Source organism: Triturus cristatus, chromosome 2_2 (genome assembly GCF_964204655.1).
Source record: "Triturus cristatus chromosome 2_2, aTriCri1.1, whole genome shotgun sequence".
Classification (NCBI taxonomy): domain Eukaryota; kingdom Metazoa; phylum Chordata; class Amphibia; order Caudata; family Salamandridae; genus Triturus; species Triturus cristatus.
Genome location: NC_140582.1, coordinates 1,088,449,069 through 1,088,466,934, shown reverse-complemented (window position 1 = coordinate 1,088,466,934; position 17,866 = coordinate 1,088,449,069). Strand labels below are relative to the sequence as shown.

Sequence of the window (17,866 nt, the reverse complement as noted above, 5' to 3'; positions counted from 1 at the left end):
TTCGACAACACTTCCATTGCAATTCCTTGTTAATGATACTTTAGGTACATCATGAAAGCTTAATTTACAATACACATTTTCTAACAAAACTTGTAAATTGCTAATATATTGATGTAATTCACTTGATGCTCTGCTGAAACATGGGGAGAGATGGCTTTGCAGCAGGACACTGATTGGGAAGAGGAACAAGCAGGAGAAGATCAATAGAACACAAGAAACTGCAACAATTTAAAAATAATGGCTTAAAACATGGAAATGTGGCATAATAATCCATAGCATTATTTCATTCATTCATTCATTCATTCATTCATTCATTCATAGCATTATTTGCGCTTCTAAGTGATGTAGATAACTTGTTTAGGTGCAACCTCATTAGGTAATCGGTTACAACTCTATAGATCATTAAAACTCAAATTATTCCAAAATAATTTACATGCAGTATTTGCACATTTACCATAGTTAAAAAAATACCATAACAGTTCCCCTATCTGATTATTTTAATGATCACTACAAACCCCATTAATGACTTTATTAATTTAACCATTCGTTTTTATGTTACAGCAGCTCGAGGTCACGGTGTTCAATTACGCCGATGACCTCCAGCTAATTTTTGACCTTTCCCACTCCTCTTCCTCTGCTTCAAATGTCCAATCCGTCATGCTGTTCATCCAGGATTGGATGAACTGCAACCACCTCAAACTCAACCCGGACAAGACGGAATTAGTCTTGACCAGAGGTGGTTGCAGTCCCTGGTCCCCCTCTCACTGGCCCTCCTCACTTGGTGTTCCCCCGCTCCCAGTTCCTAAGGTCAAGACCCTTGGTATCCTCCTGGATCCCTCACTTTCTGTTCACTCTCAGGTCAATTCAGTTGTTTCCTCCTGTTTCTTTTCCCTTCGAATCATCAGGAAGATTTCTCGTTTTTTTTCTTTACCCGCCCTAAAAATTATAGTGATGGCCATGGTGCTTTCGCGCCTCGATTATGGGAACATCATTTACAATGGCGCTCCAGCCTACGCCATTCGCCGTTTGCAGCTAGTGCAGAATCAGGCTGCCCGCCTGATTCACGGCCTGCCTAAATACCATAGAGCTACTCCCCTATTGCAGGCCTTGCACTGGCTGCCGGTGAAAGAGCGTGCTCTGTTCAAGCTTGGCTGCACCACTTTCCAGGCTAAAACAGGCACTGCCCCGGAATTTATCTGTTCTGCCATCACCCCCTACATACCTGGACGAGAGCTTAGGTCTACTCATCAGGCTTTGTTAACCATCCCCCGCTTCAGCAAGAAAAAGACTGGCGGTACGAAATTCGCAGTGCTTGCTCCTGCATTTTGGAACTCCCTCCCCCCGGAACTCCGTATGTCATCTTCCTACATTGAGTTCCGGAAGGGTCTTAAAACTTTTCTTTTTCCCCGAGCCTACAATGCTTAAATTCCCCTCTGCTCCTGCCTGCTTCTCACAATCTAACAGCGCCAAGAAACCGCATGGTAAAAGTGCGCTATAGAAATGTTTTTAAATTCAAATTCAATGTCTCCAGCTTTTTAGTTCTCCAAGTGTCCTCCTCCATTCTTCTTATCTGTTAAAACGTTCAATCCAGATAATTATCTAGCTCAAAATAGTTCTCTGATCTCCTCCCTTTTCGAGACTTTATCACCTATTTCTTTTCTTTATATTAATCGTATCCTTTCATTGTACACTTTATTAGTTTTAATGACAATAACAAAGAAATTACACAGATCTATATTATTATTGGTGTTAGGAAGCTTACAGAACTCCATTACCAATACTACTTAGGTATTCACCTACTCTCCCAAAACCACTCTAATTTCTTTATCCAGGACACCACATTTTCCCAGACACCTGCCTCTTCTAATGATTTAATTTCATTTGTCAGATTATTATGTTACTAATGTATCAATCGATCACTCCACTATAGCCAGCAACAAACACATTGCAGGAAGAGAGTATGAAAGGTCCAGTTGCTCATACATTGCCCCTTCCCCAGCTGACTTGGGTAGGAAAATGCACACGAAGCAGTTATTAGCCCACATAATATTAACATATTCTCTGATCATCTTTGTACATACATTAGTACTAAAACCACTAACTAAATGCTTTTTCATGTACTGGTATCTCTAATTCCTTATGGTTATTTCTAATTGCAGCATTACTAATTACATGTTTTTAAACATTTCCCAGAGGAATAAGTAGGCACATTAACAGGCCAACTCTATCTCTAATATTAAAGTAAATAATGGCATCCCAAAAATTTTACAGGAAGTGCTGTATCCAATCTACAGGTTAGAGACCAATAAATAAAACAAAAGCAAAAACAAACTTCTTGTAGCACGGGCAGGAAACATAAAGCAAAAATATCTAGTTTCTTTTTTTGCCTTTTCTTTCAGCTTCAAATCTAATTTCTTGTTAATGTAAAAAATTAAAATCAAAATAAGTTCTACTAAATCAGTTCATAAGATTTTCTCTGCATGTAATCTCTTTCAGTATTTTCAAACTTTCAACCGCATTCATTCCCCTATCCTATCTTGGGCTTCATTAAAAATACAATATTTCAAAGTCTCTAATTTATCGTTTGTAGGAAGCTGGCTCTGTATATACTATACCAAAATGAGGTATAGTGTGCACAGATAAGTACTCTCTCTTTGGGGTTGAGTTTCTGGGGCAAGAACAAGGGTTCCCTCAGGGTCAAGGATGCACTCTTGTTACACCCTCAGCTGCACTAGGGCGGCCGGGTGCAGAGTACTGAAGCCCATTGTTATCCAATGGGGGATAGGTGGCCTCCGGTTGGTGGCTGCTTACGAGCAGGCCACTGGGTTGTGGGAGCAAAGCTCCTGGTGTTAGGATCAGGGCAAAGAGGGATCCTGTTTAGCACAAAAAGTGCATCCGCTGCGGCACAGGGGCGGCTGGGTGCAGGGTGCTGGTTTGGTTTTGGGTGCACTGTTGATTTTCAGTGGGGATTCTCGGGTTTCAGTAAAGACTGCGGGCTCGAAGATGAAGATCTTCTGAAGGTGACCACCAGTTGGATAGGTAAGTTGGGATGCCTGGGGATGCTGGGACACCGTCAGTTGGGCCACCCAAGGCCGTGGGGCTTTGGGTGCAGGGGTGTCTTTAGGCGTCGGGTTTCTCTTACCAGCTCCTGTTGCTGTCAGGGGGGGGGGGGGGGGGGGGGGAGCCTCCAGAAAGAGGCTGCAGGCTTCGCTGGGAGATTTGAGGCAGGTCAGAGATCACCAGATCTCGGATCAGATTCGCCGGGGAGACCTCCTTGTGGTGTTGTGCCACTTGAACTCAGCTGTGGGTGACGGGTGCAGAGTGGTGCAGACTAGCGGATTTGGCCGGAGCTGGAGTCTGTGGGTGAACAAATCCAGTGTTCATGGGAGACAAAGTCTTTTCTTTGGAAGGCAGGACAGATCCTTGGGGTTCTTGAGGCCGTGGCCGCAGGTCACACCGGAGTTTCGCTTTTGCAGGTTCGAGGTGGGGACAGGCCGGGAGGGCTGGGGCCAAGTCAGTGGGCGTCCTCCTTTTCTTAGCTTCGGCATGGCTGTTCGGTCCTTCTTTTCTTCCTGGTAGTTGCTTGTCTGAGAAGGCAAGGTTCAGGGGTTCACGGGTGCCCCTAAATACTAGATTTAGGGGCATTACAGGTAAGTAAAAGGTTGGGACCAATGGGTCCCTTCCTTGAGGTGGGTACATCCCCTATTAGGCCACCCTCTTGTGGGGGGGGGGGGACATATGCCTCACTTTGGTTGGCTGGGTCCTCCCATCTGCAAGATGGCGTGGACTGAGAGTTGTGCTTCACCTCGCCTCCCCCAACTGAGGTTTGGGTTTGGCAAAGGTGGGCACACTTCCCTTCCTTACTTGGTTTTGCCGCCATTTCCCCTGCCCGAAGTGGGGGTCAGAACCAGTGGGGACCAGTTGCTTGGAGCTGCAAAAGACCTGGTGAAGCTCACAAAGGCGGCAAGCCTTTGAAGCTCCCCCTTCGTGGACCCTGCCCATCCTGGGGGAGGAGGCTTGGCACCTTGTCCAAGGATGTGCATTGTTTCAGGCCGCCGAGAGCAGCAGGCTCTCTACTCAGGGGTCCAGAAACATGTCTGTTGGTGGCAGCCTAAGCAGCCACTCAGTCAGGTCACTAGAAGTTCGTCGAGTTTCAGGGGGCTTCTCTAAGATGCCCTCTGTTGTGCATTTTGCATTAAATCCTACACTGGCACCAGTGTGGGTTTAATGTGCTGAGAAGTTTTATACCAAACTTCCCAGTCTTTAGTGTAGCCATGATGGTGTTGTGGAGTTCGTAATGACAAACAACATAGGCCCTGGGTGCCTGATTGGCCGGAGCCCAGGGCACACTCAGTCAAAGTACATCAGCTGTTCAGCAAAAAGTGGGGGCAACTATGCAAAAAAGAGGGCACTTTCTTACATCATTAAGGTGGTTTTTCCTCTGTATCTGTATAAGATTTGAGATCTTGGCGTTCTCATAGTAATCATGGCACTCGTTCAGTGGGATGTAATCATCTTTATCTGTGTCATCCACTGAATTGTAGCCAGATATACCCACTCTCGTGAAGCATACTTCCGATTAAGAACTCTCCTTCTCTCTAATATTTTATCAGTCGATGTTTTACTCTCATTAATTTCCCAGGGTGACTATTTTTCTGTCTTTTTAACTCTGGCTCACAAAGTTTCCACTTGCAAGTTCTCTTCCTGGGAATTTCTTCAGCCCTTACTTTTTCAGTGACAGTCTCTAGTTCTCAGCTTCTCTCAGAACTTCGACTCTTACTTGATCTTTGATATTGATCAGACTTTCTATCGTTTGTTTTTCCGGCTGATCTCTTCCTTGAGTTAGCAGTATTAGTATTTAATCCACACTCTGATTTTCTACACTGGACAGCTACACCTGTCACAGTGAAATTAGCTTTTTGAGCTTTGGCATGGCTATGTTAATTCTTTGCATGCCCCACTTTTAAATACCATGCACCCTGCCTTGTGGGCGGCAAGATCTCCATAGGGGTGACTTATTAATATTAAAAGGGAGTTTTTCTCCAGTGAAAAGGTTTTTACTGACAGTTCGGGCTGAAGGTCACATTGTAGCAGTCAGGCTGCACAAGGTAAGCCTGAAGCCATGTTTGCATAGATTTATAGTGGATTGGACAGTAAGTGTTGCAGTTTACAAGTGAAGTAAACTTCCATATATCATATACAACGGTTCTTATAGGCAATTTAAAGGTTCCAATTAGGAGTAAACCAATATAACCATGTTTTAATGGGTAGCTATGGCACTTTACTACTGGTTAGCAGGGGTACCGTCACAATGTTTTAAAGCCAGCAACAAAAATAGGGTGCAGTAGCCAGGTGTGCCTGACTGGTACATACTCCAGAGATCACTGGATGCCCTCTGCTCACTGTCTCCGTGAAGACCTCATTCCTTGCCCCAGTGAGGTGCATCACCTGTGGCCCCTGTTGAGCATTGCTTTGTGGGCCTCTACTGTGCGTCATCTATCCCCTGCAATGCATTCCCTTGTGCTCTCTGATGTGCAGAGATAGTGTACATGATTGTTGTCTAATGTGCATTAAGGACTGTATCTTTGTATGCATGTTGTATGTGCCAGTATGTTATGTGCCTCTTCATGCTTGCACTTTACAAAAGTAAAATGTATTGGGCTACATTTAATTTATTTGCCATCACTGTGATGGAGTTTAATGTCTTCTTGGTGAATCTAACACTTTATTTTTTCCACTCTGACAGGAAATTGAGTGTGAAGGCCGTAACTAACCCGCGATACTTGGACAATGTTGGCAATCCAGCAGTGAATGGACTCTATGACTTGTCTTTGGGGCCTGCAGACAACAAAGAAGTCTGCAGTACTTGCGCCCAGGGCTTTAACAACTGCCCTGGACATATGGGACACGTTGATCTCCCACTTCCAGTCTACAATCCTCTCTTTTTTGATGTAAGTGTTTTTACTCAAGGTGCAAAGCCTTTCTCTGGTTTGGTATTTGTTACTGTGCTATAGTTGCGGGCGTTGGATCTACTATTTAGTTTCCAGTAAGGGTTCTTGAGTTCAACTCTTCTGATGAAAGTCAGATGAGGGGGGGGGGGGTTTGTTGAAATGAGTATGTATGTACTCAATTGGAGGCTAAATATTGACTTTATTCTAAAATAGATCCCTTTTACCCACGTTAAAAATTGTTTCATAAATATTTCCTCCCAATGCAGCCTGTCATGTTTTTTAAACTCTGTAAAAGATTGATTCATTTTGGATTAGATGAACCGTGAACCTTGAACCTTGGCAAGCCTGTAAATAATGTGTTAGAGCGATTGGTAAATTCCAGATGCTCTTCGAATGTGAAACCAACTTTTTTCTTCACTTTATTTATCTGATTCTCGCAGTTCTTTTTTTGTCGTGTGTTACGTTTTCTATTGCACATGCACAAAACCAGACTGCAGGAGCGTGGAATTCTTACAGCCCAACGCCCAGTACATATTGTTTGGGGTCAAGGACAACCAGTTTTCATGTTTATTTTGTCCTAAAGGACAAGTAGGGCCAACCTCCAGCAGCAAAAACCCTTTGGCTGCCAGTTCACAGTACCGCATTAGGAATCAGTGAAGGGCATTAACTGGAGATAAGGTAATATTTGTGTTCATATGTTAATACTGTTCGACCTAATATTTATGGTTCATTAATGCAAAGCCTTTATTATTAGGGTGAGCGCTCTAAGGACGTGTTCTAAGCTCAGACTGAACTACTGACAGTGGTTCCAGTATAAAAATGTGTATACATGTTTGCAAAGGTTAACGATAGGAGGCTACGTATAATGCTCCCAGAATGCTCTCCGATTAGATGCAAATATTTGCAGAAGCTTAAAAGCAAGATTGATGGTTCTTTGTTTTCAAAATAAAATGTTCACAATAAAAAATGCAACTGGGGAAAAAAAACGTTTTGCTAACCTACTGTGAAATTTTAGGTACCATTTCTTTGAAGCATCATTTAGTAATATGTGTTAATGCATGCTAGTATTTCCCAAAATATTCATGATGGAAAATAAGTGTATATATTAACACAATGGGGTGACCCTGTGTCCCTAGGAACCTGGGTATTTAACGTATAAAGAACAATGGTTCCCTTGGGTAGAAACAATGCGTATTGCGGTTAGCCGTAGTTACTTCAGCATAACATATAATACATTTCTGAAAGCAAAAACATTTCTTAAACAAAAGGGGAAAGAGGAACAAGAACACAGAGAAAGGATTTTCATTGATTTATGTATCAGAATTGATAACATTCGATAAACAGAAACACATTGCAGAATTTTATACTTCCAAATTCATACAGTGATACAAAATAGTGAGATAGTGGTGCTCAGTGGTGATATAAATACACAGTGCAGTGAGGTGAGGGTGGGAGGATGTGGTTTGTTTTTGAAAGGCCAGATTCAAAATGCAGTCACAAGGATGCCTCCTTTGAACACACTTGTCAATCATCATTAAGCTCCCAGCTGGAACCTTGGCCTAGAGTATTTAAGAGCTCATTTCTCACTTGCTCCACAACCAGGAAGCAGTGTTTCGTGAGGACTCCGTGTTACCAGCCCAAGAAAACAATCATACTTTGGTGAGTTTTACCATTGCCCCCTGACTATAGGGTGGGAGAATGTGGTTTGTTTTTGAAAGGCCAGATTCAAAATTGTGTTTTACTCACATCTGAGTCAGCACTTATAATACCTTTCTACTTCACAGACATCCTGTTAGAATAACCATACCCCTCCAATCAATTTGCCTTGACCGCCCTTAAAATCCTAGGGTGAGATTATGTAATTCAACTCAATTCTTAATTTAATTACTGTCAAATATTAGGAACTTGAACACTCTTTATTATAATACTCCTTCCCATAGGCCTCCTCCTCCACAGTCCTGATGAAGACCCGCTTGTGACACTCCACCAAGCGCCCATAGGGTTGAAACGTCGACGATCTATTGTGGCACAGATTGCAGGACATAGTTGTTACCAACTATTTAATTTGTTTAACTTACTTGTTACTGCATTTTGAATCTGGCCTTTCAAAAACAAACCACATTCTCCCACCCTCACCTCACTGCACTATGTATTTATATCACCACTGAGCACCACTATCTCACTATTTTGTATCACTGTATGAATTTGGAAGTCTAAAATTCTGCAATGTGTTTCTGTTTATCGAATGTTATCAATTCTGATACATAAATCAATGAAAATCCTTTCTGTGTGTTCTTGTTCCTCTTTCCCCTTTTGTTCAAGAAATGTTTTTGCTTTCAGAAATGTATTATATGTTATGCTGAAGTAACTACGGCTAACTACAATACGCATTGTTTCTACCCAAGGGAACCATTGTTCTTTATGCGTTAAATACCCAGGTTCCTAGGGACACAGGGACACCCCATTGTTCTTTATACGGAAAATAAGTGTAGCCAGTTTAAACAAGATTAGGGGAGACATGAAAATAAACAAGCATTGGCAAAGTCAGTAGTGCCGCCGTTGTTGGTCAGTGTTTTAGTTTTGTTAATGCGTTTCTTGTTTTGACATAGTTTTTGTAAAACTTTGTTTTGGGGGTTGCTGCGCCCTCCCCATTATACCAAACATTGGCAAAAAGCAAAAGTATTTTTTGATCTCGAAAAACACACATTACCACAGTAGCACCTTGCACTGAACAAAACATATTTGTGTGCCAATGCGCTACTTCTGAAAGAACAGAATGGAGTCAGCTGATATATAGATCGAGAGAGACAGAATTTTTATAAAAAACAAAAGGTCGTGGGTAACACAAGACCTAATTAGAGGCCCAGTTCTTAAAGATAGTCACAAAAGTACACCGAATGGTAAATGTCCTAGCATTCGTGCAGAATTACAGCTTTCATGAATTTATAAGAATTTACAGAAGTAAGCTAGGAAAAGCTACTCCTAAAAAAATATTGGTGAACTGCATTTTAGCTTGAGCAACTCTGCATGTGTAGATTTGCTCATTTGAAAATCTGCTCAGTGTTTACAAGTACGCTTTCCTCCAACCACTTTTATCTCAACTGTGGAAAAAGTTTTACTTCTGTCTTTGACAGGAGTACATTTTCACTCTTTAGAAGTATTGAAAAAGATTAGAGAACAGCTGGTTAAAAAAACCTCTAAATCATACAAATTAGTTGGTCCGCACAGACTGAAACAGGCATTCCAACGCTGAAACTATTGCTTCCCACTACTTCCAGTCTCGGTGTGTAGGTCTGTGGAAAGGTAGCAAAACTGAATTGCTAGTATTCAAACCCTACTATAGCATGAGCCCTGGCATAATCAGAGAGGCTATTATGTGCGCTCTTATCTAATGAGATTGCTGCCATAATTTATCGCGGCACCAAAGGGACAGTAGATTTGTTCACAGGACACGGACAAGTAGATATTTTATAGATTTCGACACCCCTGAGACTGGTCCTTAGGTACAGTATCACTCATAGTCACATGCCATTTTTTTTAAACAGACTTTACTGATTACCATAAAGTATTATTCGATAGCTGCAAACATTTCACTTTGGTGTTTCTAGTTTTTATATAGCAGGCTTGTGCTAGCAAGATCATAGCAGTACGTACATAGAGGTACAACAGGGGTACAAATTGTTACAATACCATTCTGTATGTTGTTACCATGAGAAAGATGCATAAGTTGTAATAAGGCTATCAACATAACAATTAACTATTACCCACTTACCCCCCTCCCCTCACCCACGTCCTGGCCCGTTATATCTGCTATCTGGCATAATAATTGCGCATTTGGGTATTGCTTGGTGCTCCATTGTTTCCTCTGTGCGAGTATGTGTGTTCTCCTTTCGCCCTCTAACGGCGCTGCCCATTGTGATACAAATTACTAGCTACTGTGAGTCTGGGATGGTATGATGTGGGTTGAGGTCTATTGCTTTAAAACCCTCCAGTATGATATCCCACTCAATAGATATTGGGTGTTTGCGCATCCCCCGAGCCTTTTCTCACCTGATTGCCGCACTTTATGCGCTACTCCATCGCACCATCTCGTTGTACCATGTGGGTAATGCAGGTGGCCTCACAGATTTCCACCTCATCGTTATAGCTTGTATTGCTAATATAAAAGCGAGGTCTAAGAAGCGAAGCTGGACTTTCTGGGCGCCTGTGCGTTTGCAGAGCCCTAGCAGGCATTCTCCTATGTTGTCTTCAATCTGCAGGTATGTGACCCCCCTTCACAGCGCCACATACCTCCTCCCAGTATTGTAATGTTTGGTGCTTGGGAGCATGCGGTGTAGCCGGCGCGGGTTTAAGTAGGACCTGTGCAGGACCATACATCGTATGAATTTAAATTTTGCATTACGAGACACTCTTTGGGGTGTTCCAGGATATTAGCCCAAGCCTTATCAGATATGTCTTGCTCAATAGTATCTGACCATTTTGTTCTGAAATCTGTGAGCGTGACTGACGCCTGAGCACGAATACCTATATATAGCCATTTTATAAGGTGTCGCCCCTCTCCTATATAGTATAGTGTGTGGACTAATTCATGCGGCTGGGGCTCCAGTCGTTGAGGGGCCCAATTTTTCTTTACATAATGCAACACCATACGTTAAAAATAAGTGTCCAGGCGACCCTGTAGCCTGTATGAAATTGTCGTGATCTAGAAGGGTATTGTCGCTAAATAGGGCTCCTACAGTTTCTATTCCCACTTCAGCACAAGCCTGCAGTCTGTGCCTCATGAGTCTACCTCCAGAAGTTGGTATCCCCAGCAGTGGGGTGTTCTCAGCGTAGGGGATGGAGCGGGGTATGTATAGCAGCTTTTTTTTTCCAACACCGGAGTGCCGTTTTTAGCAGTGGTGGTGCGCATGGGGGGAGTTTGCTTTTTGGCAGCAACAGTGTGTGGAGTGACCCCCGGTCAATGTCCTGTATTATGTACCCTATTTTCTGTAGATTCCTGCCAATGGTCCAACCGGACAGCCACTGCAGCTGGCAAGCGTAGTAGTATTCTCTGAAGTCAGGAACCTCCAGCCCTCCTTTATGCGGTTCCAACTGTAACTTTTTAAGACTCACCCTCCGGCGTGCAGTCCCCCATAGAAGGTCTAGCAGTATTCTGTCTAAGGCGCGAAATACGGATGGTGAGACTAGTATTGGTAAAGTGCCAAAATAATACAACAACCGGGGAAGGACCACCATTTTGGATATGGCAACCCGTCCCATTACCGATAATGGCAGCGACGACCAGAATGCCACTCTCGAACGCACCATGCACCACGCATATTGCTTTACACAGATTGCCGTCAAGCTGATTTATTTTATTTTATTTGTTTATATAGCGCCTGAATTGACCCCCGAAGGGGTATCTCTGCGCTTTAGACAGGCAACATGGATGTAGTGCTACTACAGCAGAATAAAAGACAGAAAAGAGTGGTTTTGAGTAGCCGGCTAAATTGTAGTTGGTCAGGGCATTGTCCCTTCGTTAAGGGCGAGTCCGCAAACACGTACAAAATTGGAGAAAATACTGGGGAGTGGTTCTAACCGGTCCGTGAGGTCCCATAGATATACAATGAGGTCGTCTGCATAAGCTGAGATCGGGTGCGCTGTGTTGCTTATCGGAACCCCCAATTGGTCAGCCACACGTCGCAATGTAAGTGCCAACGGCTCTATAGCACGAGTAATAAGGGGGACAGGGGCAACCCTGTCTCGTACCTCTGTGCACTGTGTATTCTTGTGATATGTGGCTGCTGGTGCGTGTTCTTGCCGTAGGGGCTGTGTACAACAGCCGAACCCAATGGAGATATGCAAGGGGAAGCCCAAACCTCTCCAGGGCTGTAAACATATAACCCCACGTGATAGTATCAAAGGCTTGGCGCAGGTCAAGTGCAATGCAGCCAGAATCTGCATACTCCTCGCGGTCATAACCATGATATGGTGTAGCCGTCTGATATTTAACGACGTGCTACGCGCCGGTAGAAAGCCGCATTGATCCCTGTGTATCAGTTTATGTAAGTGGGGTAGGTGCCAGTTTGCTAGGATTTTGCTTAGGATCTTATATTCTGATGCTAAGAGCAACAATGGGCGGTAGCCCGATAGATCTGTGCCGTCCCGACCTGGCTTGGGAAGTGATATCACCAGCGCCTGCATAGTGGTGTACGGGAAGTGGCCCAATTCCAGCGCTTTGTTGTATAATTCCTCTAGTTTAGGGATACGAACCTCTGAGTAAGAGTCAAAGAATTCTATGGGCAGGCCGTCCAGGCCTGGCGCTTTGTTTCGTGGGAGCTCTCTGATGGCCGCCTTTATTTCCATTCTTGTAATTGGACCTGCTAGGCTTTTCTGTGTGTCTGCAGTGAGCTGCGGGTAGGGTAGTCCATCTAAGAAATTGTCAATCAGTGAATCGTCAATGTGTGTGGGTACGCCCGCTGCTGCCTGTTCCAGGCCCGTCATTTCATTTTCTACTCTGATGAGATTTCTTTGTATTTCTTGCCGGGCCCCTACTGTGGCGCCTATCGCGGTACCCCTCACCACCACCTTGAGTGCATTCCACTCAATCAAGTTAGAGGAGGCAGTGTTCAATTTTCTAGAAAATAATTTGTGATCGTTGTGGATAGCGTGCTGCGGAAGAGATTGTCTAGCATCTGGGGCCACAGCTTCCATGTGGGGACTGGGGTGGATACTCCGCCCCAGGCGTGCAACGCCAATTGAGCTCAAAGGGCTTCAGCCCCCCCCACGTCGTGCGTGTCAGCCCGGCTGAGACAGCTACCCAGGCACACACACAGCCGCACCCGAGTACTTCACAGGTCTTTAAAAGACCATTTACTTGCTAACGAGGCTTTGTTGTGTTTTCACCCCTTCTTAGAGCCCCTGCATTTCCACTCTGCATATTGCTGGAAGAATCAGCCCCCCACCCCCGAAATTTTGAATAGCTCCCCCCCCCCCCCGAAATTTGGCTCTAGTTGCGCCTCTGCTCTGCCCCATGTAATGCGGATCTCCAGGGGGTTATGATCAGAGAAGGTCTTTGCTAGGTATGTGGCATGAGTAGGCTGTCCGGAAATCGGTTAAAACCGACTGTACCTGACAGTACCCTACCGGATGAAAATCAGCTGACCCGGTTTAAACCGAGTGTCACTGATTTTCATAGTTGTTTCGCCACTTGATGGAGCCAAAGCACTACAAATCATTGGCCTGCCTGTGGTGGCCTGGCATGGAGGTGTCAGGGGAAAACACTGCTTCTGCACATGGGGAGCCCATGTGTGAATGGCCCAAGGGCCAGAGCAACACCAGGCCCCCTGCCTGGCTCACATGGGGGGGGAGAGGTGCTGTTGTGGTCTGCCGTCTGTCTAACTGCGGCCGCACCCGAGTACTTCGCAGGTCTTTAAAAAGACCATTTACTTAACGAGGCTTTGTTGTTGTTAGGAGTGGGCGATAGGGGAAGAGGCGGCACGCTCAAGTTTCTTGCTTGTTTTTTTAAATGTGAGCGATTCCCCGTCTTCATTGAACTGAGGCAGAGTGTGGCTTACACAAAGCTGGTTCAGGCTTCTGCACCATCGAGTCCCTTGAAGAGATTCCCGACTACATTGGGGTACCTAACCCTCTGAGATTTAAATCATTGGTGTGCACCAGGAGTTGTCACTATAGGACACCTGTTATGTTATAGTACCATCATAGATTTGTAAAACTCCTCCTCTCTGGAAGAAACAGAGATGGTTAATAGAGAATTAGTTTCCCTAGCTAATACTGCCACTGGCACAGGATTCCCTGCGGCCCCTAGGGGGTCGGGCACTCAGCAACTGCTGCTATCTTTGGGCGACGAGCGTGGCTCAGGGTCCCTGTACTATGGGGCGCTTAAAAGAGAGAGTTGGGCAGACTATTCCGGCGAAGGAAGTCTGGAGGGGGAAATGTGTAGATGATATGAATGAGAGAGTGGAGGAAGCCTGCGCACTTACCCGGAGGGTGTCTTGAAATGCCAGGTTCAAATTGAAGCGTTTTAATTACTTGCATCACGTTTAGCGGACACCGATTAAATTGAGCAGAATGTATGCTGGCAGGACTGCGGACTGCCCAAGGTGTGGAGCGGTGGCGGCCTTCTTTCTACATGTGGCCTGTCAGTCCATCGGTGCAGGCATTCTGGACGGTGGTACAGGGGAGAGGGTGACATGGATTGATTAATGATAACCAAAAGACTGGTGGCAACAGGGTGGCTTGGTGGGAGACCTCCCTCCGTGGCCATATGGTGCAGGGATACATCTGAGTGGGCCGCGGCCGGGGAACAGCACATCCGGATGACTAGGCTGGACAAGAACGTGGGGGAGTGTCTGGGCAGGGTTATTGGAGGCTTTTCAGGAGAATGAGGAAGTAACAGGAGACCTGAATGGGTGAGTTTAGTCTGGAGAAGGGATAGTTGCAGGGGAAAGTACTTGGGGAGGTCAGGGGGTGGTTATGGAACTGTGGAGGTATTGGGTGCTGCTTGCTGGGAACGAGGAGTGACTTTGCGATTCAATGGGGGGTGCGCAGCATGGAGGAGTCCTCTTGGCAGTCTGTGACATATGAACAAGATGTCAAAATCTGTGACTTGATGTAGAGAAGGGGGGATGGGTGTACCTACGGTATGGGAAATGTTGGCAAAGATTAATATAGATGTGGAGTTGTTGATTATGTTCGTGCTGAACAGTTATGTACCAGTGAAAACAAAAACAATTTTTTTTAAGTACTACCACTGTCTCGGTAAAAAAAGAACTGTGGTAACTGCCACTTACTGGGCATGGTGGGTTACTTGTGGGCTGTGAGCCCTTAAAGGCACTCTCTTTTCATATCTGCAGAGTTGTAGCCTAAAAGTGTAATTTGTCCTATTCCTTCATCTTTTTCCTTTAAATTTACACATCTAATTCACGAATCTACATATAAATCATAACCTAGATACAGCAATCGGGAGTGGGGCCTGCAACCTAAAAGGCCAATCAAGAGTTTTGTGATGACAGAAAGAGGGCACTACTTGGCATCCAAGAGTTTTGGAACATAGTGAGCATTTGGAAATCTAGTTAATTCATGTCTTCATAATGATTTCAAGGCAGGTATTATGGGGGTGGTCTGTTATCAATGCAGAGATTCTCAAATCAAATGGATGGCGCCTAATGAAGGGAATAAAGCCCTATGGTAATGGGGTACTTTCATGGCCTCGCCACTGTGGTCCAGATCATATGATGGCAACTCAAGGAGCCCTAACTTGGCAGCATTGCCATACGTAAAATCCTGCAACTCCGTGTCACCTAATACATTGCTTTTTAGGGTTTTGCATTCACAAAGAGTACTACTTTGCTCAGTGTTATACCGTGCAATATCAAAACCAGGCTAGTACATGTGGCTCGTGTTTACAAATCTTGACTTCAGTGCCGAATTGCTATAACGGTCCCTGTGAGTTCCCAAACAAATTATAGCCCGGTAGCTCAGCAGCCAGGGCTATGCTGCAGAATCAATCTTTGCAAACCCTCCTAATCCTGCACAACACAGTCAAATCTCATACAAACAGCACCTCCATTCCCAGGGTAGGATCTTTCTGGGGGACTAGCGCCTACGCACACTGGGCTCATGAGCAGAACTGTCTCTTCTTCAGAGGGTGTAAGTAAGGTGAACCTCTCTTCCAAGTATCAATTCACTTTAATAACAATATAAATGGTAGCTTGTTTTATGTGGCACGTCATACCGCACTTCAGCCGTTTCTAAGAGCTGTACAGTACAGGGCTATAATTGAAGTACCCGTGTATTTCAGACCCTTCGCAGTCGCAATAGACCTCACACTCCATTCACTTCAGCAGCCACCTCAGTGTTATATAGCGGGAACTCGACCCGAAGTTATTGGGGCTATATGTGAGCTGGGGGGTGGGGCACCATATTTAGATATTGACTCTTATGGCACAGGCAGCCAATGATACCCATGCGTAAACAACGCAATATATGCGCAGTCAGCCATTCCTTTGAAAGACACCAAACGAAGTGCCAAACAGCGCTTCGCGCACACAACATGTATGAGGGCGCTATATCGATGATACAATGCAATGCAACACTCTCTGAGCAGGAGAGGGGTAGCGACTCTGGAACACAGACTGTAACTTCCAACTTGCTGAGTGACCAATTCACGCTTTCATTTAAACAAGCATTTGCAATGCAATAGGTCTCGCATTTACGCAAGTTTGAGCTATTGCCATTGCAAATAACAATGCCTTTTATTTTTTTGGGGGTTTTAAAACATAAATAAAAGGCGTTGTCATTTAGAATGCGAATAGCTTAAACTCGCATAAATGCGAGACCTATTGCATTGCAAATGCTTGTTAAATCTGAGCTGCAGAATCAAAGGACAATGGAAAGTATTTCATGACTGTATTAAGCTTCTGAAATGTAGAGCAGTATACAATTTCTGAAGAAAAATGTAAAATGCAATTATAAAAGCAGAGTGTTCCATAAACACCGGTAAAACACTGTGTCAGTTGTTTTTTATGGCGCAAACATGAGTAACCACTGAACAGCACTATTTTTTTGAGGTATTGTAATCACTGGAAAACTCTGAAAAAACACCACCAGAATTTTCCCCAAATAGAAACTGAAAACAGGAAAACCTAGGCATGAGTCACTTGTGCTGCGATATTGAGGGAGCATAGCATTCTATCGATCTGTGTGTGTAGTTGGTGGACTGGTGAGAAAGAGGAGTATTCCTTACTTGCTGGATTCAACATTCTCCATACATCCCCAGTGCCTACTCAGCAGTCTAGTGGCATAGGGCCTCAGCTTGCCTAATGCTTCCCGCTCCATTTAGTGGAGGGTGTGACCTATCTAGTGATATATCCATCACTGAGTTACAATCACCTCCCAGTAGCCACGGGTACATGTCCCATCCAGCCAACATTGTGCTCAGTCAACTAAAAAAATTGTCCTGATCCAAATTCCAGGCTTAGATGCTACCCAGTACCACTAGCGAGCCATCTAGCATTCCACGCAGCAGTATATATCCACCTTGGTCATCAGTGCATCGTTCCAGTTCAATAAATGGAACCCCATGTCTAATCCATATGATTGCCCCCCTTGCGAAGGCCGAGTAGTTAGTAGAGAAAATCTGTCCCCTCCATTTCTTGCGTACCTTCCCAGCTTCTGACTCAGTGAGGTGTGACTCTTGCAGGAACACTATCTGCGCCTTGCGTCTAAGTAGCTGCGCATGGACTCCGAGCCCCCGCACATTCCAGGTGATTAAATTATAAGAACCTAGCATAGTGGAGTTGTGATGCGTATAACAGTAGTGTAAATATTGCTCCCCCTAATTTGGAGCCAATTCCCTGCCGTGGGTATGAACCCCCAGATTCCCTTTGAAATAACAATACACGGCTCAGTCATTGAACTCTGCTGGGCCAAACAGAGAACTGAATCATACAAACTGTAGTGGAGACTGAGTTCCATGTACACACATTGCTATGTTAGCATAAGCGCCTTAGATGTAAAACGCAATCTTGCCACTTTGCTGCTTTTGAACACGACACTGCAGGTAGTTGTTATTGCAAGAAAAACTGCTTGCTTGCTTTTGCTTCACATGAGAACGGTCTGTTGTTCACATCCCTAGACGTGCACCGCGACCTTAGTCTGAACACTGTGTGCAGAAACCGTCAAGGTCAAATAACAATGTATGCTTGTGAATTCAGGTTGATCGGCCCACGCACTAGCCATAACACGCACACAGCTGCAAACTTCTGAAACTCGGGTGCCTTTAATATTGCATTTGCATGCATGATTAAGACACTTGGAGAAAACCTTTTCCAGACACAGAGCAGAGCTGATCCTGTGATGTGATTCACCTAAGCTGATATTTACGGTATGGGGTTCCCCATTCAAGCCTAGAG

General features: G+C 44.6%; 1 protein-coding gene across 1 annotated transcript in view; it reads left to right on the top strand.

Annotated features, from left to right (window-relative positions):
* Positions 1 to 17,866, top strand: part of POLR1A (RNA polymerase I subunit A) — a 604,540-nt gene that overhangs the window by 16,124 nt on the left and 570,550 nt on the right. Inside the window, exon 2 of the mRNA XM_085642615.1 lies at positions 5,747 to 5,951. Within this exon, the coding sequence (XP_085498741.1) occupies positions 5,747 to 5,951 (205 nt within the window). The remainder of the gene's footprint in view (positions 1 to 5,746; positions 5,952 to 17,866) is intronic.